At 37.7% G+C, this 27,541-nt stretch overlaps 2 protein-coding genes across 3 annotated transcripts in view; one reads left to right on the top strand and one right to left on the bottom strand.

The window, feature by feature from the left end:
* spire1b (spire-type actin nucleation factor 1b) overlaps positions 1–21,610 on the top strand; it is a 35,457-nt gene extending 13,847 nt beyond the window's left edge. The window contains exons 7-17 of one of the 2 annotated variants that reach the window (XM_067447861.1): positions 2,548–2,634; positions 5,119–5,248; positions 5,741–5,782; positions 7,688–7,836; positions 7,920–8,013; positions 9,372–9,514; positions 12,066–12,203; positions 14,088–14,158; positions 14,272–14,299; positions 14,511–14,659; positions 17,208–21,610. In XM_067447861.1, coding sequence (XP_067303962.1) covers positions 2,548–2,634; positions 5,119–5,248; positions 5,741–5,782; positions 7,688–7,836; positions 7,920–8,013; positions 9,372–9,514; positions 12,066–12,203; positions 14,088–14,158; positions 14,272–14,299; positions 14,511–14,659; positions 17,208–17,466 — 1,290 coding nt within the window. In that variant the 3' untranslated portion in view covers positions 17,467–21,610. The remainder of the gene's footprint in view (positions 1–2,547; positions 2,635–5,118; positions 5,249–5,740; positions 5,783–7,687; positions 7,837–7,919; positions 8,014–9,371; positions 9,515–12,065; positions 12,204–14,087; positions 14,159–14,271; positions 14,300–14,510; positions 14,660–17,207) is intronic. The other variant, XM_067447862.1, reaches the window with a different exon arrangement.
* Positions 21,611–22,278: 668 nt separating this feature from the next.
* On the bottom strand, positions 22,279–27,321 carry baalca (BAALC binder of MAP3K1 and KLF4 a). Its single transcript, XM_067449515.1, has 3 exons — positions 27,012–27,321; positions 25,259–25,398; positions 22,279–23,040 (listed from the first exon to the last, which is right to left on the bottom strand). The coding sequence occupies exons 1-3, from the start codon at positions 27,316–27,318 to the stop codon at positions 22,957–22,959; spliced, it is 531 nt and encodes a 176-aa protein (XP_067305616.1). The 5' UTR covers positions 27,319–27,321; the 3' UTR covers positions 22,279–22,956.
* Between the last annotated feature and the right edge of the window lie 220 nt (positions 27,322–27,541).

Genomic DNA, 27,541 nt, shown 5'->3' with positions numbered 1-27,541 from the left:
TTTAGAACAGAGGTCTTCAACCCTGCTCCTGGGGACCCACTGTCTTGCAATGTTCATTTCTAACCTGCTTAAACACACCTGCCTTTTCAACAAGCGATCCTGAAGACCTTGATTAGCTTCACCTGTCTTTAATTAGGGTTGGAGCTAAACTCTGCAGGACAGTGGATCCCCAGGAGCAGGGTTGAAGACCTCTGATTTCAAACCATAAGAGTTTACTCAGCACTCCTGTTTGATGCATATTTCATTTTCATTACATTTACATTTATGCACTTGGCAGATGCTTTTATCCAAAGTAACTTAAAAAAAGAGCTGTAAGAAGTCTCAATTAATTAGCACAGTACACAATTTTTTTTTTTATTTATTTATTTATTTTTTTTTTATTGTATTAAGTTCATGCTTCCCTGTTAACCCAAAACCTTGCTGTACTTTTTTTAGCTACACTTTTGCAACAAAATTATTGCACAAATATTTGGTTTGTGGTATCAAATTTGTTGGAGGCAGGTAAACTGCATAATATCTTTTAGTTATCTAAGATACATTTTCGCACAAGTTATTTTTGCTCATTATTTATTTAGTTATTAAATATTTGTTTAGTTCTCACCAAAGTTCTCTCTATTTTGCTGTAGATCATTAAACTGTTACGCTGCCTTAGTAGTCTGTCCGAAATTAGTTTTGTGTTCAAAAACTATTTTCATTGCAGTTGCACAAATGCTGGCTTACAAGTATTGATGTTACGTCTGACACTGACGCTCCGACGCTTGCTTCAAACTCGAATGGTCCTTGCAATGAACCACTGCTTCGGAGCTTGTATCATTATGTCACGTGAAAATGCCTTCGGAAGCAAACACACTGCTTCACTCTGCAATCAGTTTTGAATTTGGTGCCTTCAGACTGTAGTGAACCACCTGACTGCTTTGACAGCCCAATCCATGTTGACAGGTTTGAAACCTGGCGGCTGTATTTCTTAGGTGCTTTCACACATGATACTGCCCTTCTATAAAAAAATTAAATAAATAAAAAACCTATAAAAAACCATTACAGAAATTCTATTGCATTTAATGGTTTTCATGGGGATTTTATTGGTTGTAATTGGAATTATATTGGTCTCTGTGGGTCTCTACTGATATGTGTTGGGTTCTATTGGTGGGGGCATTACATCCTAATGGAATATGTCCCAAACACGACAAAAATAAATAAGTAAATAAAATATCTAAATGGTAAAAGCCACTGGTTCCTATTGGTATTTTAATAGAAACCATTAGATTTTCTGGGATGGTTTCCAACTTTTTTAAGCTGCTCTGATCTTCTGTCCTTGTCGAAAGAAATAATTACACACACACACATCATGTGTAATGTTTTATTATCAAGGTGAACACATGAAATTCATCAGTATCTGTGAAAATCACCTACATAAATGAGTTTCACAGCACTAACACTGTTTCAGCTTTGATCGCCTCGGTAAACGCGTAATAAACGGGGCGTTGACATATAAGCCTACTTCACCACTTCGGTTGTCAGCTTTGTTGCATTATGTTTACTTCAACAGGAGATGGTGCTGCAATTTCTATCTGAATAAAGCTTAGAGTAATGAACCATTTTCGACACTATTGAATCAGAAAGCAATAATGCTTTGAAATGCTTCATTTGGCCATCACTACTTACAAGGCATTGTCTGATAAGCTATAGGTTTTTGGCCGCAGCCATTGTCCATGTTGACGTGCAATTACACATGCGGAGGGAGCATGATAACTCCTGAGGGAGGGGTTCTGGCAGACCAGAGGTCTTCAATCCTGCTCCTGGGGACCCACTGTCCCAAATGCAAATTCACACTGTACAGTAGAGGGCGCCGCTCAAACTAACCTTTCACCTGTGCTGCCATTCTGGATTACAAAAGAATAGCAAATGATGTTTAGTCATTTTTGCTTATTAATATGGTTGAATTGGATCATCGAAGGACAGCAGCAAAGACATTGGTTAAAAAGTGAGATTAAATACATAGTGTATTTGTATTATGTAACATTTAATTATTGCATTTGCATTTTCTGAGTTTGCATTTCAGTTTTTATTCATTTTGAGGAATACTGAATCTGTCTTTGTGCAAGTGAGATTAGTAAATGACTGCTCACATTTAGTGTTGTACAATATTAACCTTTCGTTCAGTGAATTATGTTCACACTCACAGCACACACAATGTATACGTATACTCACAATTAAAAGTATACAATGTAAGTATAAGTATACTCACAATTTTTCTCAACATGGAGACAGGAGAGATGTCAGTCAATGAATGTGAAAACGAAGTAACTTGCTTATTTGAAAAAGTAACTGATTTTGTTGTCAATTTAAAAGTAATGTGTAACCTTATTAGTTACTTGAAAAAGTTATTTGCTTATATAACTATATAGGGGGTAACTTATAATGTGTTCCTACCCAACACTGATTAAGAGGCAATGACTGCATTTTTTGGGATTTAATGATGTTTCCAGCAGGAATGAGTCTCTGTTAGGTCTTTGCATATTCAAATCTGTCTCTCTCTTTCTTTCTCAGGTGAATGGAGATATTCCACCTAAGTTAAAGAAGAGCGCTCATGAGGTCATACTTGATTTTATCAGGTCCAGACCCCCCCTCAACCCTGTGAGTTCACTTGAAATAGATTGCATGCACTGATGGCAGCATTCATTTGCATGTTCCTTATGCAATGTTTTCAGTGATTCAAGAAAAAAAAAGGCTTCAGGCTATGCCATATTCCTTTAGCCATCACTATATTTAAATACTCAAGACCAATAGCATTTAAAGAGATGTTGTTTTAGAACAGCTTTTCTATTGCCAGTTTGCATAATATCAAAGCTGTTTTCAATCTATAAAAACTAATGCAAGTTATTACCCTTTAAAAAGTTTGTTTGGGGAAAAGGCACAGGATATTCTTGTAATCTTGCTCACAAAAAATCCTGTTAGTCAACGAAGCTGTATACGCTGCAATAAGTCTTTTACTCACGTCATATCTGCACTTTGTTTATGATCAGAGGATTCACAATAGTACAGAATACTGCTTACACCTGGCATTAAGATGTGTTTTGGTCTATCGGATCACGAGTGGGCGATGCTAGATACAGCTAGACAACATATAGTTACCCGCCCATAGACCAGGGCTGGACTGGGGCTAAAATTCGGCTCTGGCATACCCAGCACATCCGGCCCATGAGTTTCCCGTGAATGTTTTTGCTGGGGTTGGGGCCTTAAATTGGAGTATATAAATAAAACTAGGACAAATAATGATAGATATTATCGAATTTGCTGCAAATGCAGATAAACTTAGTATTGCTTTTTTGGTCAGACAGAAATGCCCTTAGCAGTAAAGCACTGATGATTTTGAGCTAGGATGCAGTAAAGTACATTTACTGCTTTTAAATGCTGTCATCATTTACTGACTCTAGTGTCATTTAAAACCTGCATGATGACTTCTGTGAAACACAAAAGAAGATGTTTTGAAGAATGTTGGCAACCAAGCCATTTTTGTTGGGCTACCATTTGAATATTTTATGAACAAAAAAAACACACTCAAATTATTTTATTTTATGCTACACAGAAATAAATTCATTTAGGTTTGGAGTGACATTAGGGTGAGTAAATGATCACATTTTGGGGTTGAACAATCATATTTTTCAAGAGTTAACACATCATTTAAGTAAGACACTGATATCTATCTTTCATGAGGCTATTACATTTCATTAAATTTATTAAAAAAAGTTAATAAAACTTTTAAAGAGGAAAAAAAAGCGTTGTCCTTTATTTATGGGATCTAGACTTAAAGCTGTTTTATAGACTAGTTTAACTGTAGACCAGTTTCATTTAAATGTAAGATCATGGTAGTCACCGGGTAAAAAACAGACTGTACAAACCTTGCTCCTCATTATATGGCTATATTGTTTCCAAAACTATATAAAACATATATAATAAACTTATTTGTAAGTAAAAAAATGTAAACACCTGTAGAAAATACGAAAACAGCCTCTATAAAAGTGATTTATATTCTGCAATATTAATTTATGTAATATAGCAACATTTTTAATAAATGTTTCTTCCTAAACACCATATTTCTTCGCTGTTAGCTGCAGAGTAAGTTGTGGTTGTGCTAAAGTGAAGCGTTTGTGTGTATTGCCGTTTTCCACTTTACCTCGTCATGAATAGGCTACGTATGCTCGCGGCTGTTTTCAGCTGATTCACCACAGAATTGTAATGTTTCCATATCACACGATTGTATAAAACTAAATAAGTCAAAGTGCCGTTCATAGAGCAGTATTTAAACGCAGCGTACGTTCGTCAGCGGCTGTGCTGTGCGGATATTCGCCTTTGCAGTTCCATGCGCTCAAATAATAAATAAATAAATAGAAAAAAGCGCCTAATATGGAGGGGAGGTCTCTCTCGCTTCGGCTTGTCAATTCAGAAGACAAACCAAGGGGCCGCTGTCGCTGCATGTTGTCAGTGGTAAAAAAAAAAAAAAAATTTTTTTTTTTTTTTTTTTTTAATTTTAAACACTATACCGGCCCCAAAAGTGCGTCGGCCCACCGGGCAAATGCCCGGTATGCCAGATTACCAGTCCAGCCCTGCCATAGACTGTCCCCTCGAAGAAATCAGGACAGAAGTGGTTGAAAGTGGACAAAAGAGACACCAGGTGTAAACAGGAATGTGTCTCCCTCGTCCACTTGTGATCTGACAGTGAAACAAACTTCAGCGTTTTAGCAGATATCTTTGTCGGTGGTGACAAATCTAAACCCCTCTGATTGGACTTTGCACATGTGTGTGATTGGTTATCATGCTCACCGGTGAAAAAAAAACGTTTAAAAAAAAAAAGTATAAAAAGAAATCTTTCATGCAACATGTGCAGGGGCAATTTTTGCCCCCCATCTTGAATTTGGGGGTGTTTTTGTTCATTTCCAGTTAATTTCCTCCCTGATCTGCAACAAAGAACTTTAATGCCTGTGTTTTAGTGCAAGATTCAATCAAGGATTTGTGTAAATCCAATAACGATCGCTATTTGTGACATGGTAAATTAAATTGACTGATACAACGCTTCTCTTTGCTCCCAAAATACTCCATGATATCTGCGTGTGATTTCAGGTGGCAGCACGAAAGCTCAAGCCGCAGGCCGTCTGTCCTCCCAGCCTGCATGAACGCATTCTGGAGGGGATCAAATCGGAGAGGAAACTGAGGCCCGTGTCGCCCGATCAGATCCGTAGAAGTAGATTTGGTGAGATTTTAAACTCACACACACACACACACACACACACACACAAGCATACATTACTATACATGCATTTACTCTTTGAGATGGACATAAATGGCAGGTCATTTAAAGGAGCTGTCATTAGGGATGAATATGCATCATGGATCATGTATGAAGGTCACTGCACATGCTTACTGCTTGATGTTGTAATCAGACTCGGTGATGTTCAATTTAGATGAATAATCACAGACACAACCCGTCTTGACATTTGCTCTGATTGCAATGCAACAGTCACACAAGTACCAGTTTCTCTGTGTGTCGTGTATCTGCTTCATACATGGCTGAGGATTATCTGTCTCATATTATTTAGTCCATCCATGTACACTGAAAATGGATGAAATGTCTTATCATGTATCGTAAGATTAGACTTGCGGTTAAGTGTTAGTGAATTAGCCATCTTTTGCTATTGTGACTCTAAATATGTGCCTGTTTAACACCCTGCCTGTTTTCTTGCAGCCATTCGACCTCTTAGCATGTCTCAGAGTTTTGATTCATCAGGTAAAGCTGTGATCCATTAGTGCCGTCTGTGATGATTAGAACTTAGTCATTTCATATAGAAAACTGGGAGCCGTTCATTTGAGGGTCCTGCTTTAAATTTCTATTCAATACTCAATTCTACTTTTTTTTAATTACACACTAAGTTGCTCAGGGTTCAGTAATGAAGATCCAGGATATTATTTATTAATTAATTTAGTATTTTTTTTTAAGTATCATGTTTTTGACCCTCAGATGAATTGTGACCCATTTAAAATTCACTTTGATGATTTATTGTTGTTGTTATTATTGTTACAATATACTGATGATTATCCGTTTGTCATACATCACCGCTTCCAGGTCCAAACTCTCTATCAGATGACAAAAGCAAACAGCAATGCTAATAATATACACTCACTATGTGATGTAATACTACCAAAAAAACATGGTCCTAACCATTATCTCCATACAGTGATTCATCTTTTATGAATTGTTAAAATGTTTGTGTCTGGGATGCCATGAGCACGGAGACTGCATAGGGCTGAATAAATAGGGCTGATAAACAATGCTGAGATAATATTCTCAACTAGTTTTCCTTACAGTTCGGCTTATCAAGCGAATTGAAACATGCTCAATGGGAAGTAGATCAATTATGCTACTCAATAAATATAGGGTTATTGATTGGTGAAGGGGATTAATAGTGAAGATGTGATTTACTTATGTGATGTGTTGACTGATTAGTGCAGAGCCAATCAGACATAACATTATGACTATACATATTGTGTTGGTCCCCCTATTGCTGCCAAAGCAGCCCTGACCCGTCGAGACATGGACTCCACTAGGCCCCTTAAGGTGTGCTGTGAAATCTGGCACCATGTTAGCAGCAGATCCTTTAAGTCCTGTAAGTTGTGAGGTGGGGCCTCCATGGATCTGACTTGTTTGTTCAGCACATCCCACAGATCCTCGACTGGATTGAGATCTGGGGAATTTGAAGGCCAAGTCAAACTCGTTGTTGTGCTCCTCAAACCATTCCTGAACCATTTTTGCATTGTGGCAGGCACATTATCCTGCTGAAAGAGGCCACAGCCACCAGGGAATGCCGTTTCCATGAAAGGGTGTAACAATGCTTAGGTAGGTTGTCCGTGTCAAAGTAACATCCACATAGATGGCAGGACCCAATGTTTCCCAGCAGAACTGTTGGAGCTTTCGGTGGTGGATAGGGGTCAGCATGGGCACCCTGACTGGTCTGCAGCTATGCAGCCCTATGCGCAGCAAACTGGCGATGCACTGTGTATTCTGACACAATCAGAACCAGCATTAACTTCTTGAGCAATTTGAGCTACAGTAGCTCGTCTGTTTGATCGGACCACACTGGCCAGCCTTTGCTCCACAGTCCCCACGTGCATCAATGTAATGGTTTTGTTAATGTCGCTTCAGTGCTGCGAAAAACATTTAAAGGTTGTTTAGAGAAACATTTTCACTAGCGGTCTCAGAGGTTTGGATCCAACTGTATTGTCTTTTTGTCACGCGCTCATTCACGGCTCTCATCTGTGGTGTCGTGTCTGTGGTGACATTTTCATGTGCTTGTGTTTGTTCTGTTTCTGACACCTGTGACTAATGCAGAGAAACACTTTCAACATCATGTACAAGGATAAATGACCAACATTAGCAGATTGTGTGCTGATTATACATTTTCTGTTGACTCTGCTAGCTTTTAGGAGCTTCAACACTATTAAAAATGTTGGAAATATTGATTATTGGAATATGTTTTACAAGTAAATCCTATTTCAGTCTTTTTTTCTTGTTTATTGCATTTCTTTGTAATTGTGAAACTATTCAAAAAATTTAAATTAATTTTGTAAAACATACTTCTCTTTGTCTGTATGTGTTTTTTCTCTTCATGTAACTGTTCTGTGCTGTTTTCTGTAGATGTGTCGTCCTCTGATGGGGCACGAAAGGCCTCCAGCACGCTGTCGTTGGCCAATGGAGTGTCGCTTCAGCAGAAAGGCTCAGGCGGGTTTCAGAGGAAAAGGCTTCAAGCACCGACACTGGCTGAACTGGAAAGCTCAGATTCAGACGTGAGGATTTTTATGGACATCATTTTTGGTCATATAATATTTATGTAAGCCATTTATTTTCAGTGATGTGTTATCTCACTCAGGATGAGACCATAGGTCAAAGGTCAGCCAGCTGCTCCAGCATGTCTACATCCATGGTAGATGACACGTCGCCAGAATCCGTTCTGGGCAAGAAAAGTGAGTCTTTCTATGAGGACAATTGGAATCATTGTTTTGTCTTTTTTTCTTTTTAAACCGCTCTCTGGAATAAAGAAGTGGCTAAAAGTGATGTCCGGAGGGAATATTGGTTTTGATTAAACCATCAGAATATGAAGAAAATATTTTCTATTTTTCAAATATTTAAAATATGAGGGAAAAACAAAACAATAATCTTGGTTAAGGTATTTATAGGATACAATTATTTTACTATGCCGAAAAGTGCATAGAAAAACAAAGCTCACAGGAAAAGCATACATTGCCTATTACAACATAATCAGTTATTAATATTTTGTTGGTTTTCTCTTGTTCAAAATTTCTTTGTATGACAATCTGTCCACAAATTATGTCAGCACAAATGTGCAGGTTTCATTGCATTATCACTAATACAACAGTTGATTCCAAGCACAACTATGCAATATGCTCACAAAATCTTTATTAATATTTAAAGAAAGGGTAAAGATGTCAATTTTTCTAGGCCAGACATCACTTTTGGCTGTATTTAGTTGTAATTGGTAAATCGCAGCCTTTTGTGGTCAAATGCATTTTTTGAATGATGCTAAAGTCTATATTTGGCTGATGTTCATGATTACTAGTTTCCTAAATGGTTAGTTTCATGTTATTAACTAAAACTAAAGATATACATTTGGTCATTGAACTTTAGCTAAAATTAAATAGAAATAGAAATATTACATGAAAAACTGAAATAACTTTGAAATGTTAGGAGAAAAAAAGGTGAAAGGTTCTCTTGGCAACTAACTGACATAAGTTTAAGTTGATGTAGTAATATAACTCAAACTTAAATAAAAAATATATAATATATAAATAATAATATAATATATAAATATTTAAACAAATAAAAAAATGGCTAACTAAAAATTTTAATATCAAAAAATTAATCAATAATGTAATAATCTATAATCTTTCTTAAACTTATTTTTAAATAAATAACCAATATTTATTGTCCATTTATTACTTTTTTTGTTTGCTAAGTAGCTGTGAAATGAAAAGGATAATGTACACTTAACAGATCTTCACTTCATATCCTGCATTCCTGCTCCAGATTTTTACAATCGAAAAAATTATTGAAGTTTAATAAAGTTACTGCAATTTAACAGGCCAACTAGCAAGTAACATTATTGTTATTGTTCAAGTTATTGTTCATTTAGGACCATTAAGTGTGTAAAGTGTTTCACAGTGCAACCTGAGGTCGTTCATGTCCATTTTCTGATGATTACAGTAGTTCAGCCTAATGCAAATGCACAGCATCACAATGCGCTACCTGCCAGTAACTATCAATTTTATTAATAATAATGGGTCTTTATCATCCCCTCTCTCAGCTCCGCCCATGTTCCTGCCCATCTCGTCCACGCCGCAGCCGGAGCGACGCCAGCCCACCCAACGCCGCCACTCTATCGAGAAGGAAACGCCCACTAGTGTGCGCCAGTTCCTGCCTCCCTCCAGGCACAGTTCAAAATCCTTAGTAAGTGAGAAAATTGCATTTACAGACTGCTTCTTCATCCTCTGCTCACTTTTTGACTGTTTTCAGTCATAAGCTTTTAGTCATTGACAGAAACAAACAAGGCAACATGTTCCAAAAAGTCTTATGCTACTCTAGGTGCGTTTACATGGAGCATTGTAATTGGTTTAAAAGTCCAATCTGAATGAAAATGCACACATCAGTCTAAAATAAAATGCCCAAACCGAATGCCCAATAGAATAAAATAAAAAATAAAATAAAAAATAATTAAAATGCAGAATAAAAATGCCCAAACTGAATGATATTGTAACCGGTTTGAGAGGGGTGGGATAAACCTTTTCATGAACTGATCAAACGAAAAATGTAACCATGTAAACGACCTGACCCGATTACTTTTCAGTCCTTATATGACACAGTGTGCTGTATACAGCGCTCACCACTGACCGCGCCGCACTCACATGCAGGCTAGAATGTTGAGAGGAAAGTTAATTTTTCTGAGGGGTAAACTTTTTATTTCGTAAGAAGTTATGAAGATAATGTTGGCATAATGACACAGACACAGCCTGGCTTCATCCTCTCATCTTGACAGCTTTTGTCCCAGGCACTTTTTACTTCAACTGCGCCTGACAGAAGAATGTATTTTTTCTGAGATGATTACACTTTACAACGAATAAATAGCTTTTATAAAACCGTATAAGTCCTAGCCTAGAAATCTAGACGCACCCTAGCGGCAGCAAATTTAACTCTCAATTCCTATCTGAGCTGTATTCCTCAGAATCTGGACGGCCCAATCACATCGTGTAGGCTATAGAGTCGGCGGGCGGGGCCATAATGACGACGGCCGAGTTGCGTTTGTGTGCTTCTAGTAACACAGTCTTCTAGTAAACACAGAAACTGGCGAACGGCGGCGGTCTTTCGAATCAGCTCTGCCCGCGCCTCCGGAAGACTTGGAGTTAAGCTTTCCTCTGAGAAAAGAACAAAGAACGGCACTGAAGTCATTCTTAAAAAGGGAAGATGTGTTCTGAGTTTAGCCGACCGGATACGGCGAATGTTTATTCAGTCAGCGAACTCCCCTTCACCATCGTTGCTCCGGTTGGTGTAGCGCTATCCTATCACGTGCAGAGGGAGTTTGAAAGACAACCGTTTATCCCGCCCCTCGGACTGAGCCCTGTCTATGGTGAGTTTCCAGACCAAACATCTTGATGTGGGTCTGGCTTGTCAGGCTATATAAGTCCTGGTGGCCGTTGAGAGTTGCTATGGCATCCGTGAACACATTCAGCTGCTGGAGAGGACGGCATCAACATTTCTGAAGCGGCAGACAAACTGCTCTGTGATGATTGAGATTGAAAGTCAGCACATGTAAACCCCAGATCGGGTTAGATAACGTCTCAATCTCATGTAAACAGTCCACTAAATCTTTCAATCGGAATTATTTTAATCGGAATGACAAAAAAGTGTGCATGTAAACGTGGCTACTGTTGTCAAATCACCTAATTATTTTACAATGAGTTGCATCTATTTATCATTTTGAAAATTGGTATTTTGGTTCGTTTTCATATTGAGTTTTTTAAGTGAACCTTTTTGGCAGCCTGATCTATATTCACATAAAAATGTAATGTTAAAAATCATGGCTATATTTACTTTGTCACATTAGAAATTAAAGCATTGCATTGTGTTCCACAAAGTTTGAACTGTCTTACAGTAGTGGCCAACGGTGATGTCAGGCCTAGTTCAATTTGATATCTTCACTCACAAGAAAAATCATTATTATAGATTTGATCAGCTTATAGTTGTGCTTTGAGTCGGTTGTTTTATTTCTGATAACACAATGAAACATGACAAGTTGCACCGACGTCATTCTTGGCTAGGCCGTCAATTATGAACAAAAGATAACCAATGAAATATTAATAGCTGATTATGTTGTACTAATCAAATAATTTTGTCAAATAAATACCTTAACCCATTTTAGTGTTTCGCTCTTCTCTCATATTTAAAGGGTTCATAAAACACAGTTTCTGCTAATCTCATGTTAATCTAGAGCAGTGTTAAATCCTTCATATTTCAGAAGAGTCTTTAGTTTTATCATATTTATTAAAGACAGGTGTGCTGTACCGATTCTTTCCGAAAACAGAACTCTGTTGCTGCTCCTGGAAACAAACTGCATCCAATGTTTCCTTAACGCTGGGTTATTTGGGAAGCTGAACAAGGTTATCATTCACAAAAACACACTTTAGAGACATTGTTGTTGTTGATGTTGTTTGAATCCTAAAGGAGTGTATTTGGCACAGAAATACTCTGTCATACGTCAAACTCTTTATTTTGGCCATGTTTAGCATGAGAATCAACTCTTTAACTGTGTAAATCAGTCAGAAAACATTAAAAAGCATTAGACCCTCCCCTTTTAAAATATTTTAAAATATAAAATATTTGTACATTTTGAAGGGGTGATTAAAAACAAATATCACTTTTGGACACTACTGTATACATGCTGTTATGAGTGCCATTGCTGCTGTAGTTTTGTCTCTGGTAACGTCTGGCCGATGTCTTTGGATAGGAGGAGTTTTGTTTCCCGGTGGAGTGTCTGGCTCTGACGGTGGAGGAAGTGATGCACATTCGGCAGGTTTTGGTCAAAGCCGAACTGGAAAAGTTTCAGCAGTACAAAGACGTCTACAACGCCCTGAAGAAGGGGAAGGTGGGAACTGCTTTTATTAGCGCATTATTGCAACCATTGAGAGGAAGCATCATGTCAGCAAAACGGTACAATCAAGTAGACTAAAAAGCTTTAATGCAGGAAGTAAACAACAGTAGAAATTTAATTAAAATTATCAAGGCATATTTTCATCTGACAGCATAACAAAACATGAACAGCAATATTTAAAATATATACACTCAAACGTTTGGGCTCAGTAAGAGCTTTTATTTATAATGTTACAAAAGCTTCTATTAGAAATAAATGCTGTTCTTTTAAACTTTCTAATCATTGAAGAATCTTAACACAAATGCATCACTGTTTTCACAAAAATACGAAGCAGCACAACTGTTTTCAATATTAATAATAATCATTGTTTTCTTGAGCATCAAATCCTCATATTAGAATGATTTCTGAAGGATCATGTGACACTGAAGACTGGAGTAATGATGCTGAAAATACAGCTCTGCATCACAGGAATGAATTACATTTTAAATTATATTTACATAGAAAACAGTTCCTTAATCGCTTAAATTTCAGGACCATTTTTTGGGATTTCCATCTGGATTTGGCCTACCCTAATTGATTCCCATACACACATAAGTTCAAAGTTTTGGTGTCATTTTACAGGAAACCCTTTGAAGTTACATACAACACTGCTAAAAGTCATAAACATGTAAGTATATGTTGTCTAAGCTCTAATGGTAAGCTGTTGTGGTAAGCTGCTCCCCAAAAAAGTAGGCACTTTTTGATGGTTTTTATTTTTATTTTTATAAATTCATTTTTTAAAGTGTGTAACTCTAGGACCCTGTAGACAGTTTGGGCTGTTTCCACTAAATTACAGAAAATAGTGGAAAAAAGAAGTTTGTCTGTGTCATGTTGAATGCCAGATTTATTCAAATGGGTCTGAAGGGATGACCCCCTTCCACCAACATTTTGAATCTAGACCACTGTATGTTTGTATGGGAGGCTTTTCAATTTGGGTAGGCCAAATCAAGGCAGAAATGGTACCAGAGAAATTTAGTGTAAGTACATTACTTTGTCTAAAACAAATGCCAAAGTGATTCATATCTCCAGAAAGTAGAGACTCTAAGCTTTCAAATGGTACCACATATGACATCATAGCTCCTCCACAGACATTTACAATGGAAAGTATATACATGACGATGTCATTCTGAACGCTGTACAGCAGTGGTTCCCAAACCTTTCCTGGGGACCCCCCACCAGTGCACATTTTGCATGTCTCCCTCATCTAACACACCTGATTCAACTTATTAGCTCATTAGTAGAGACTGCAAGACTTGAATTAGGTGTGTCTAATGAGGGAGACACACAAAATGTGCAGTGGTGAGGGGTCCCCAGGACAGGTTTTGGAACCACTGCTGTACAGGGTCCACAATATTACTGTTTTTACTGTATTTTTAATCAAATAAATGCAGCCTTGGTGAGAAGGGACTTCTTTTTTTTAAAACATTGAAAAATCATACCAAACCCAAACTTTTGAACAGAAGTGTGTATATTCCATTTATTTTACTAAAACATCTTGATACATGATATATGCCAGTTAGAGAGCTCTTCTCTTAACATTTGGAGAGTTGAACTGAACTAATCTTAGAATCAACGTTTATGAATCAAACCTACCAACTTGAACGCTGTTGTTTTTACTGATGAAGTATGAATCAGACACTATTAAACACTCTTATACAAGTCACAAGACAAGAAAAAAATCATGAATCTAATGATGCGAACTTAAATATAAAGTGCTTTAAAATGATTGCCATATTTACAATGTTGCTTATTTGTAGTCTTGAGGCAAAATCATTGCAAATATATTGTGAATACTGAGTATGACTCTCAGTAACTCTCATTGATATTTCTCTTTCACAGCTGTGCTTCTGCTGCCGAACTAAACGATTTTCCTTCTTTACCTGGTCTTACACCTGTCAGTTTTGTAAAAGGTAATAAATAACTTGCCATCCAATTTTTTAGTCAGTGCTCATTTTAGGAGTATTTCAATAGAAACCAAGACATTTTTAGTGATGCTGAATTATTTTGTTCTTGATTTTTGCAGGCCTGTGTGTTCACAATGCTGTAAAAAAGTAAGTCATGATCTGTACGTACTGTTCACATTTCTTAATGTAATTCTCATTTTACGTTATTTGTGGCGAGTTCATCATGACTCCATTTCCACGATCTCGGTGGGCCTGTAAATCTCATCACGTTTGGAAGGTTCTGTTCTCTGACTTTCTGGAAATCGAGAGCTGATGGAAGCTCAATTTGTGCTCATAACAGTCTTTTCTGTTGCTTTAGATGCGGCTGCCATCGAAACCCTATGCCAATCTACCCATTTACTCTCTGGGTCCGTCCACGTCCACGCTGAAACGGGACAAGGCCGCATACAAGCCAGAGAAGCCCAGCACGAGCCACCATCGACCCAGCCTTCAGCGCACGATGTCAAAGTACAAAAATACAACATAGTATGGAAGCTTGCTTCCGCCACAGAATACAAAAATATAACATGTTATTGCGACTTTTTTTTAGGATATAAACTCGCATTTGTGGAAAAAAAAGTCCACAAATGTGATTTAAAAAAGTCATTTTTAGGGGTTCAACCCCCATAGTGTTACCCCCGTCTAGAGCGTCGCTAAAGCTCGCTACAATCGGCCTAATCGTGGCACTACATAAATGTGATAACTACGTAATGGCTCATAACTCCTAAACCATTCGTCACAGGCTCAAGACTTATATTGGTGGAATTTTGGGGTATTTAGGATTTTTCTAAAAGCCTACTATGTGGCCGTGGACACTTTTACTACAACAGCTATCCCTCTTGAACAGAGTGAGATATGAGCACACCTACGTATATATGCTCGGTCAGTGGACGTGAAAACTAGCCACTTGGTGTCTCTATAAAATGAAGAAAAAACAGCTATAGCTACACAACAGTTAGTCTGATTGCCTTGGAAACTGACATGTGGCGTCTTACTCCAGTGTGCCGTGATTGTGTACATCACGTATCTCGAAAAACACTGCCTAGTAAAGTTTGAGTGGCTGTCAGACAAGGTTAAATGCTAAAACAATAGTTCTGAAACAATATTGTAATTGTTACAATTTCCAAGGCTCAGCATTCTCCCTAAAAGTGGTTAGGCAGAGCAAACCCAAAGTCGTAGAGACTTGAAACTTTGAGGCTTGATAGAACCCGGGGTGGGTTTGATCTACAATGTCAATAAGGCTTGGTACACCTATGTACATGCTTGTGTGAAAAAGGACGCAGAGACTGGCCACTTGGTGGCGCTATAAAATGACAGATGTAAGTGCATTAATTCTTGTTATTTCTAATTGGTTATTCACGGTCACGGGGGCACAGGTGATCACTTCCGTTTTCCTTTATTATTTCCTTTGTCATATTGTTTGTCATGGTTGGAAGGGGCAAGTAGCGGGAGCCAACTTTTTGTTGACCTTATCGTATTTCATGTCATGTGTGTAAATAAAATCAAAGAAGGCAAATTCGCATCGTCTTTCTTTAATATCAAAATGATGAAGTGCGAACGAGTCACGAGCCCGCTATCTAGCCCCTATGTGGCTATTGGATGCCACTAATAACAGATTTACTTGAAAACTGGCATGCGGCATCTTTGTATAAGCGATTGTCTACGAGGACATTCACATATCAGACAAGGTTAATGAACGGCAATCGGAACAAAACTCTCTGGACCTGTTTGACTCACGGCCCTAGAGGCCTGTGAGAAATATGAAAGAAATCGGCCACCGGGGGGGTGCCTTCACATTTTTCACATGCATATATCACACGCGCATGCCCCATGACATGCCCCAGTCTAACCGTTGGAAATTATTTGGCCGTGGACACTTTTACTAAAACAGCTATCCCTCTTGAACACAGTGAGATCATTTCACTATCACCTGTACACCTATGTATGGGCTCTCTCAGTGGTCCCATGAAAAAGGATTCAGCAACTGGCCACTGAAAAAAAAAAAAACAGTCAGTCCGATTTACTTGAAAACTGGCATGCAGTGTCTATGTCCTCGATTGTCTAGGAGAACATTCCCATATCTCAAAAAACATGGCCGCTGTCGGCTATCACATGCCCACGACATTCATACCATATAGAAATCCTCATTCTGAACAACTTTGCCTCTATAGGACCACTGCTTTCAATCGAACTGTTCGTTAAATATTGGAGATTATTTCAAAAACCTGCTTTCATAAACTAGTCCTAGGTTTTGGGGTCAACCTTGATGACGTTAAAAAGCTTTAAAACCGATATTTCCTTCCTAAATTGCCTGTTTTAGCTGTAAATGGTCTTTTCCATCTATGATCTTGCTTGTTACAGGCTTGCTAAATAAAACATAACATCTTTTTTCACATCAGCTTGCAACTATATTTATTTTGTTATTTTGTGGTAGAAACAAAATAAAAACATAATTGTGATTTATAAACTTGCAAAAAGGTCTTATTTGTTAACAGTAGTTAATGTATTAACTAGCATGACTAACAATGAGAAATACATTTGTTACAATATTTTTTTTTTTAATGTTTATAAAAATACAGTCGTTCATATTCACGGTACATTATAAAAAGTTGTATGTATGTGTTAACTAATGTATTAGAACATGTAAAATTAACATTAAAGGGATAGTTCACTTTAAAATGAAAATTCTGTCATCCTTTACTCAACCTCAAGTTGTTTCAAACCTGTATGGATTTCTTTCTTCAGCTGAACACAAGTCAATGGCTCCAGTTAACTGTTTGGTTACTGACATTCTTCAAAATATCTTCCCTTATGTTCAGCTGAAGAAAGAAATTCATACAGGTTTGAAACAACTTGAGGGTGAGTAAAGGATGACAGAATTTTCATTTTAAAGTGAACTATCCCTTTAACTATCCCTTTATGTTTTTATTCCATGGCAGAAACAAGCTTCCATAGCATAGAGCTCGTCTCTACAAGCTGATATTCATATTTACCGTCTTTTTTCCATCTCTTTAAGATTATCAAAGCACACTCGGCAGTCCTCCTCATCTCAGGAGGAAATTGAGCTCCCGAAAGAGCTGATGGAAGACTGGAACACCATGGAGGTTTGTGTCGACTGCAAGAAGTTCATCTCCGACATCATCGCCTCCAGCAAGCACAGCCTGTCTCTGGCCAACAAGCGTGCGCACTTCAAACGCAAGACTCAGTCCTTCATCACCGCATCTGAGAAGGGCGCAGAATACCGACCGTCGGAGAGAACTATCAATGAGGTTTAGACGCGGATCACGCCGTGTATCATCCTGTTGTAGTTGTGTAGATTAGAACGGGTCAAGAGGGAGGTCAGTCTGTCAGCCGTGTTGTACAGAGCAAATAAACTCTTATGGATGTGTAGCAGATCTTCCACACGTGGGCCGATTCTATTCTGTGCTGTAGTTAATGAACTTTATGACTCTTAAGGCCTTTTCACTCTTGAAATAGTTACCCCTGGATCTCAATCCTGGGTTATCTTATTTTACGTTTCAAGTTGTGCTCATAATTAGGCTAGTATTGTATGGTGAATTTTTAAGGGCAAAATCCAGACATTTCGATAGGAATTCGTGCGATTGTATGGAAGCCCATTTCTACTATATAAGATTAAAAAAGCCATTCTTTGGTCAATTTTAATCATGACATAAATCATAATTATCAGATTAAAAAGTCAAAAAAGTGTACAAATTTTGCAAACATTTTAAAGTAAGTGTAAAAATACATTCAAAAGTTTGAACTAATGGCGTAAAAAGTAATAATTATGACAGAAAGCAACAACTGTTTCGCTACTCATTCTACTAGTTCTGTGCGACTGCCACAAGGGGGCTAAATGTGACAATCGCATACGAATGTTGAGATATTTTTCACATTTTTCACACTGCACGAGTTTGGCCAAAGCTGCTTTGAGGCAAGCCTCCAAGATTAGAAAAAAAAAGCATAAAATTGCAGTATGCAGAGAAGAACAGAAGCCGTTTCTTTTAATGGATGTCAATGGAAGAGAGGCTTCACTACATTGAATATAATTCTTTTGTGGGATAACAGCTTTCATTTAAGGAATCGACTGCCTACGTTCGATTTTATTTATTTTTATACCGCTGTTTAAGAGAAGTCAAACAATATTGCGACAGGAGGGATTCAATTCACTGTTTCAAAGCACGTCAAGGTTAATGTGGCACACGTGATCTAAGTTAGCGGTTAGGCTTTCTCCAATGGTAGTGCCACGGACCTTGGTATCTCCCAAAAATAAGACCACAGGGCCGTCCCAAGCATGGGGCAGGGACCAGTGCGAGTTAAAGGAAGTGGGGCCCCTCGGACAGTCCGTTAGCGATCGCCTTTCGGGGCCCCCTACAGACGATCTTATATAAGACCATCTTTGATTTGGTACCACATTGCTCTAAAGAAGAGTTTCATAACCCTGGATAAAAAGCGATGCTTCTAAAATTACTAGTGTTAAACGTTCCCTTACCTGGTTAAAAGCAAGGTTTAGAATAGGAATAACCCGGGGTTAAGTATGGAAGCCATTTCCATCACATAAAAAATGCCTTGGTTAATTATGACTTAAAGTCATAATTATGACATACTACTAAAGTGAAAATCTAAATTATGACATTATCCCCTTTTCATAGACAAGTCCTATAGTCCCAGACTAAAATGCATGTTTGATCTGTTTTAACTGAAAGAAACTTGCACTGCAATATCTTAATATAAATGTCAGTGTCGTTGTTTTTTCTAAGGCATGTTTTAAAAAAGCTGCGTAAATGTCCTTAGGCCTAATCCTGGCTTAATCCAAACCCTGTCTGTGAAACTGGGCCAAAGCATTTAAATTATGTAGTAAAAAGTCATTGTATATCATAATTTTGACTTTTTGTCTCAAAAGTATGACTGTCATAATTAAGATTTACCAACATATGTTTTTTTATATACTGTATGTGGCAGAAATGGACTTCCATAGTTAATTTTTCCTTCACATGCTATCGGAAATATTGTTAATACGAGTTTCCTAGTTAAAAATTGGACATGAACAAGTCTCTAAACATGGTGGAGGGGAGAACGATTGCTGTAAATGCTGTTCTTTATTCGTTTTTTTCCACAACAGCTACATCACTTTTTGTCATTAGAGTAGTGCATATTCACATTTATTACTAATTATTTGAAGCATATTGTATGTTTTTTACACAGTGAAAATAGTCAGTATTTGACTGAAATTACAGAATCGTCAGCACATAGTGTAGTGAATGTTTATATGGTTGTCAATGAATGGGGTGGTAAATATCATTTTAGCTTTAATAAGATATTCCCAATAAATAGGCAAGAATAAACCTGGAGTGCTCCATGATTCTTGTTCTTTCCGAGAACAAACACTTGAATGCGACAAGCTCGTAATCACGACTTCTGAAGTGGGAAGTCGGAAATTTCCGATAGCACTTGAAGGCTGTGTAAAAAGCTGTCTTCATACAGGGAGATGATGAAGCTGTTGAAGTCCGCATGAAATGATATTCACAAGCCGATGTACTTCTATAATGTGACGTTAGGGCTGGACAATATTCTCTACTTTCACAATCTTTCCTTGTCCCGTGACTTGCATCCAGGATATTCAACAAGACAAATACAAGTGCGCATTGCATATTGTTCACAATAAGACCAGGACTTTAAATATTTAAAGGTCTACAGTTTATTGTGTGTGTCTCGTATATGGACGTTCTCATTCATGGACGTTTAAACCAATAAGCACAAAAACATCACTCAACAACACAGAAGCTGAAAATCATTTGGGATCCTATCAGAAGCACCATGAGATATTGTTTTTTATCCGTGACTTTTGTATATGTTGGCGGTGTGTGTATATATTTGTACAGCTCATGTTACTCATATCTCAGTTATTTGACTGTAAATGATCCGTATGTTGATTGACTTGACAAGCTAGTTGTACCCCTACAAGCCGTATGCGCCGTTTTATTTATTGGCAGGCATGATAAGGTTAGTCCAGATTTATAAACATTAAGAGTTGCATTTATTTTTTGTAATTTTTACATAATTTATGCTTTATATGTCAGGTTATAAGTCTGGGATGTACAGCTTTTAATCATGTCAGAGAGATTTTTTTATTAGTTTGTGATGATGATGGAACCAAAATCTCTACTCATTCAGAAACTGATTTACACAGATTTTTCCAAGCGTTCGGACAGTGAAGTATTGTGTCGATATGATCTGGGTCAAAGGTTAGGGATGCACGATATATCAACCACCATATCGGTATCGGCCGATATGTGTTATTTCTTTATGTTGTGTTATCGGTCCGATAAGAAAATTCGGTCTATATATTAACAGGGATCTTTTTTTTTTTTTTTTCCTCCAGCTGAGACACTTCAGATGCGCACTGTTCACCATGATTGTTTTGAATTGCTTGAAATATGATTGAAATCACTTTAAAAGAGGAAAATAGAGTTCAGTGCAACGTGCAGCGCAGGTCTGCCATATAGGGTTAGCATTGTTTTCGTAATCAGGCTCTTGAAAGTATAAAAAAAAAGTTGGATTTAGATTTTTTTTGGCCAATATATCGGTTATCATCTTCCAAATATAAAGAATGATCGTATCGACCAAAATGTTCATATTGGTTATTCAGTTTCTTTTTGAGAACTATTTGCCAAGACATCATCTGTAAATCTTATTTTTATTACCTGGGGATTGTATTTTTATGTTTGGACCACTTTTTGATAGTTTATTTCTTGCACTGTTGTGGTAAAATAAAGAAAACAGAGTTTCCGAATGTTTTATAATATTCATTCATTCATTCATTCATGTGATGTTTTCAGTACAAACGCGATTTATAATTTTGCTAGTTGCTTCTGTCCTCTTTGTTGTTGTTTTTTATTCATCTGATGATGTAACAACCAGTGTTTAATATTATAGAAAAATCTCATTAGTACCTGGTAAATCACTGAAGCGAGATCTTGTAAAGTTGCCTTTTTCCTTCAATAATCCAGTATGAAAGGAAGAGAGACTGATCAGTGTGCATGAGTGCTGAGATAGTGTTATGGGGATGTTGCTCATTTTATTATTTTGCTCTGAAGTTTCTCTTGATTTCTTCTTTAAATCAATTAATTTGCCTTATGAACACTGCCTTTTAAGCATTGCATCATGTCAATTTAATATACAGTCCCAAATCATGCGTCTATGCTTTTTAACATCTGCACAAATGCTGTAGATTTGTAAACTGCTGACACATGTTGAAGTTTTAAAAACTAAGAACATGTACAGTAAATAAATGTGTAAAAAAAAATAATGCAATGCAATGTGCGTGCATGAGAAACGGTCCACATGGTACTTTGATCTATGGCTGTCATTTTTTTCTCAGCCAGTGATGATCACCAGAATAAACAAAATAATACAATAGTAATTGTGTGTGAATTTTACTCATTCATAAATAAGTAATTCATTAGCCTACATGTGAAGCGTCTGCTTCACACACAAAAAAACTTATTTTTTATGGTCTATGTACAAAACACGTCACCACATTTATCAAAGTCCTTTCACTCGGCGGCCATCTTTGAAACGCCTCTCAGCAATTCAAGTGATGCTCTTCATATGTGGAAACATTAAATTATCCAAAACTGTTCGCTAAGCTAACGATTCAATTTCATATTTTAAATCACCAATGAAATCTGACAAATGTCTCGTACATTTTGTTTCTAAGATAATGCGCATGCGCAGTCCTAAACGCGTCTCAGAAGTGAACATTGCCTGTTTCTATAGCAACTCTTTCATTTAGAATGCGAGGCTTATTTGCACTTTTTACCCATTCATAAGTAATCGGAGCTCGTCTTCCTTTAGCTCTCGTTAGATTCTCTGTTATGTTATGGTCATTTTAAATGTATAGCCTAAACAATTTTATTATAGGCTAACTTATTTCAGTTGATTGGGGAGTGAAATATGTTTTGAACTTGACACGTGTTGGTAAAATCATAACGTGTTTATATTAGTACAAAATGAAACAAACACATCGTTGAGATATAAATGTAATTTATAAGATGTAAAATAATGCAAGAAAGTCTTTCAATTTGAGGATGTTTATAATTGCTTTATTATTATTTTTATCCATTGCTTAGTTTTGTAGTAAAATATTGAGTCAAAATATTCTTGTGCTGTTTTTACTCTGGGAATCCTTTCCAGTGTCCCTGTAAAAACGTCATAATTATGATAAAATAATCGACCAATTCAAATCAAACATGTTACTTCACTAAATCATAAATCAATATGCCTGCAGACTGGAAACCAAACAGTTTCCATTCCATTCAGAGGAGCAAGACTATGTTATGTTTGAATGTGTCTTCATTTCATACAATCACAACCTGAGACTTCTGTATATGTGCATTATCAAACAGACTCATTAGGCACTAGAATATCACTAACCTGTACAATACTGATGGAAATCACGGCAAATATGTAATACCAGCAAAATATTAAACATCAACAATGGGTGGGAAATAAATAACATCTGAGTACTTTAGAAACAGAGATGCAGCTCTATAAATGCTTGAACCAGTTCAAAATGGCACATGTTGCAGCATGTTAGGGCCATCTGCTCCAGTGCTCCACGTTTACATGCAGACAAACAGACGGAAAGAGATCAGATCTGCCATCTGATTTAACATGTGTATTTAATTAGAATGAAAGCCCCTCGTTAGGCTGTGGCACTGTGATTGTGTTCGACAGCAGCGGCTCTTCCACAAACTCTCAGGTCAAGGCATCACCTCAGCGCTTACAGCCGGACGGACACTTCTAACCCCTTCAGCGTGGGGGGGCTTCTTTGATTTACTTTTACCCTGCAAGAAGATAACATAGATAACTATAAAGATGCACTGCATGATGAGATGAGATGCATAACAGATGAAGATCAATGGAACAGCTCATCTTATTTAACTCAAAATCAGGAAAGAAATAAGAACTATATGTTGCATAAAGTAAAAGACAATTAAATAAAACGTATCAATATCAATGGAGCGGTTTAGTCCCAATTTTCTGATAAGACTCGATCACTTTATATGATTCAATTCATCAACTAACACATCAGTTGTGATAAACGGAAGCTCAAGCATTTTCGCTTGACGTGCAAAAACCAATGAGGTTCATTCTCGTGTTACGCATCTCGTCTGAGCTTCCTCAAGAACCAATGAGGTTCATTCTCGTGTTACGCATCACGTCTGAGCTTCCTCAAGAACCAATGAGGTTCATTCTCATGTTACGCATCACATTTGAGCTTCAGCAAGAACCAATGAGGTTCATTCTCATGTTACGCATCACATTTGAGCTTCAGCAAGAACCAATGAGGTTCATTCTCGTGTTACGCATCTCGTCTGAGCTTCCTCAAGAACCAATGAGGTTCATTCTCGTGTTACGCATCACATTTGAGCTTCCTCAAGAACCAATGAGGTTCATTCTCGTGTTACGCATCTCGCCTGAGCTTCCTCAAGAACCAATGAGGTTCATTCTCATGTTACGCATCACATTTGAGCTTCAGCAAGAACCAATGAAGTTCAATCTCGTGTTACGCATATCGTCTGAGCTTCCTCAAGAACCAATGAGGTTCATTCTCGTGTTACGCATCTCGTCTGAGCTTCCTCAAGAACCAATGAGGTTCATTCTCGTGTTACGCATCACGTCTGAGCTTCCTCAAGAACCAATGAGGTTCATTCTCATGTTACGCATCACATTTGAGCTTCAGCAAGAACCAATGAGGTTCATTCTCGTGTTACGCATCTCGTCTGAGCTTCCTCAAGAACCAATGAGGTTCATTCTCGTGTTACGCATCTCGTCTGAGCTTCCTCAAGAACCAATGAGGTTCATTCTCGTGTTACGCATCACGTCTGAGCTTCCTCAAGAACCAATGAGGTTCATTCTCATGTTACGCATCACATTTGAGCTTCAGCAAGAACCAATGAGGTTCATTCTCATGTTACGCATCACATTTGAGCTTCAGCAAGAACCAATGAGGTTCATTCTCGTGTTACGCATCTCGTCTGAGCTTCCTCAAGAACCAATGAGGTTCATTCTCGTGTTACGCATCTCGCCTGAGCTTCCTCAAGAACCAATGAGGTTCATTCTCATGTTACGCATCACATTTGAGCTTCAGCAAGAACCAATGAAGTTCAATCTCGTGTTACGCATATCGTCTGAGCTTCCTCAAGAACCAATGAGGTTCATTCTCGTGTTACGCATCACGTTTGAGCTTCCTCAAGAACCAAAGAGGTTCATTCTCGTGTTACGCATCACGTTTGAGCTTCCTCAAGAACCAATGAGGTTCATTCTCGTGTTACGCATCACGTTTGAGCTTCAGCAAGAACCAATGAGGTTCATTCTCGTGTTACGCATCACGTTTGAGCTTCCTCAAGAACCAATGAGGTTCATTCTCGTGTTACGCATCACGTTTGAGCTTCAGCAAGAACCAATGAGGTTCATTCTCGTGTTACGCATCACGTTTGAGCTTCAGCAAGAACCAATGAGGTTCATTCTCGTGTTACGCATCTCGTCTGAGCTTCAGCAAGAACCAATGAGGTTCATTCTCGTGTTACGCATTTTGTCTGAGCTTCAGCGAGAACCAATGAGGTTCATTCTTGTGTTACGCAGCACGTTTGAGCTTCCTCAAAAACCAATGAGGTTCATTCTCATGTTACGCAGCACGTTTGAGCTTCAGCAAAAACCAATGAGGTTCATTCTCGTGTTACGCATCTAGTCTGAGCTTCAGCGAGAACCAATGAGGTTCATTCTTGTGTTACGCAGCACGTTTGAGCTTCAGCGAGAACCAATGAGGTTCATTCTCGTGTTAGGCAACGCGTTTGAGAATCCTCAAGAACCAATGAGAAATCTCTCCAATTTCATCATAAAGATCTTCATTTGTGTTCTGAAGATAAACAACAGTCTTATGGTTTTGGAACAACAAGTGTGAGTGAGTAATTAATGAAAGAATATACATTTTTTAGTGAACTATTCCTTTTGGATTATGAGGTGAAGTATGACGTGAGCACGAGTGTTGATGCCTCTGACCTCGTCTCTGTGGGCCGGTCTCCTTTGGGTGCTGTCTGTGAGCGTGGCGCGTTTGCCACACTGTGTGCCGGTGTTCACCAGCTTCTTCTCCTTGACAGAAGAGCCTCTGGTCACCGGCATGGGCTTCTCTTCCCTTTGACCTTTACAGCAACAACAGCACAAAAGTTCTTCATATGTACAGTGTGGGATTACAAATGTATAAAATGTTATATCAAGGTTCCAATGTAATAGTATACAAACAGTTTGTTATGTACATAATGTTTTACAGTTTTGAGGTACAGATTGACTACATTCTAATGAGATCAAGCTAATCAGTCTTTATGCACTTCCTGATCTATAAGCAACATTGTCAGAGTGATTCGGTTTGCATCTATGCGTTGATTGGCACTGTTAGGCTGATAGGATTAGGAGTAGGACTGGTGACACTGAAATGTATGGAGTGTGTCCCTTTTACCTGTACCTTTACCATTTGCATTCTTTTGTTTAAATTGTCTCCTCCTCTACTTTGTAAATCCCTCCCCCTGAAATGTGGATAAATTACAACGTATACTGTTTAGAATTAGACTTGGACGACTGCAGCCACCGACGGGAAGTGTGTTTCTCAATTCAGAGTAACGTCTGCTCGAAAGATATACCCAAGTTCTCCTGAAATGTTTCCAACAACAGTATGTAGACCAATAGATCTCAAACTTTTTTGACAAAGGATCCCTAGCCGTAGATTTGTTTTTCTTATTTTAATCTATGGGCACTCCTAGAGTAGTGGCCAAAGGTGATGTCTGTATTAAAAATGCATAGAAGAAAAAAATTGGAAAAAAGGAAAAAGCATACATTATCTCTGCACCATTTGGCATGTTTCATTGTGTTATCAAAAATAATATTGACTCCAAGCACAACTGCTTACAATTTTATAATATTTGAATAAAGGGTGAAGATGTCCCAGGCCAGACGTCACCTTTGATCACTACTGTAGTTTCTATACATAAATAAAAACATAATAATAACAATATTATAATTAAAATAGAACAAACATTTTCTAAATAAAATGTAGAAGTTTTTTCCACTCTATGTAGCCAATACATGTACATGGGTTTTCCAGTCATTCATGGATTGAGGATATTTAAAATATATATATTTTTACTCACTACCTGATAAAATATTTAGAGCTTGGCATAAATGTGTATTCATTATAGAAATACATGAAGTTAAGATTTTAGTTATTTACATGACTTTTAAAGAAATATATACAGGTTGACACACACAGTGGGAATCCTGCAAACAGTGTAAACCAAAATAAATAAATACATATTTTATTTTTACGCTTGTTTAGTCTTATTTTGAATAATTTTAAGTCGTCTGGAGGCCCATTGAGAACCACTGATGTACACAACCAGACAAACATTTGGACTGAATTCATGTTTTTACTAATGTTTATTCTAAAAGCTCCAGCTTTAGTTATTATGATGACACGGTTGATACCAAATTACCACAGTAATTAGCCTAACTATGGGATCTGGGCACTACAAAGGTAAATATTAGTTAGGTAGCCTATATTTCTTTCTTTTTTTCTGTGTACTATACATCATATCATGGGCCTCGGTGAGGGTGTCAGATTAACATTCATGCAGAAACAGTAAGGTACAACGAATATGAATGCCAGTTTATTTTTCATGGCAATGCCGTAGTACTTTCGTTAAGGTGTGTATCACTAGTAATGCCTATTTTATGCTCGTTTTTAATAAAGATGATGTCTGACCTGATCCGGCTGCTGGAGCTGCTGCTGTTGCCGTTTTCTCATTCTCGCTCGCCCCGGTTCCGTTACCGGCAGCTGACCGTTGCGTCTCTGTGTCCGTGCTCGTAAGCCACGTCGACTCGGTGTCTCTGCTCTCGTAATATCGGGGTTCGATCGCGGCGGATCTGCTTCCCCCACAGCCCATCGAGCCCGTGAGCATCCTCACACACACGAGCTCAGATCTGCTGCAGTCATTCTCATCTCGCGCGGGGATCAGCAGATCTGGTGAGACGCGCGCGGCGATGTTGCGCGTCACCCTGAACGCGATCATATAAACACGGACGCGTGTGATTTCAGCACTTAGACTAAGATCTACTAGTTATTAAATATTTATATTATATATTCATATTTAAAAATATATATATTTAATATTTTAATTAATTCATAAACAGTCAATTTCTAATGATTTATGAATAAAACATCACTCTATTAAAAGGACGTGATAGTTAGGTTTTACTTGTTTATATGGCTCTTTTTTTTTACTTATAATTGCG

This window comes from Pseudorasbora parva, chromosome 7 (genome assembly GCF_024679245.1).
Source record: "Pseudorasbora parva isolate DD20220531a chromosome 7, ASM2467924v1, whole genome shotgun sequence".
Taxonomy (NCBI): Eukaryota; Metazoa; Chordata; class Actinopteri; order Cypriniformes; family Gobionidae; genus Pseudorasbora; species Pseudorasbora parva.
The sequence above is the reverse complement of the archived record's forward strand: the minus strand, read 5'-3'. Positions and strand labels throughout refer to the sequence as shown.

Coding starts and splice junctions, on each gene's coding strand:
- baalca (XM_067449515.1), bottom strand. CDS start 27,318: ATGATCGCGTTCAGGGTGACGCGCAACATCGCCGCGCGCGTCTCACCA. Junction 25,399..27,011: donor AGCTCCAGCAGCCGGATCAG/GTCAGACATCAT, acceptor GTTGCTGTAAAG/GTCAAAGGGAAGAGAAGCCC. Junction 23,041..25,258: donor GACCGGCCCACAGAGACGAG/GTCAGAGGCATC, acceptor ATCTTCTTGCAG/GGTAAAAGTAAATCAAAGAA.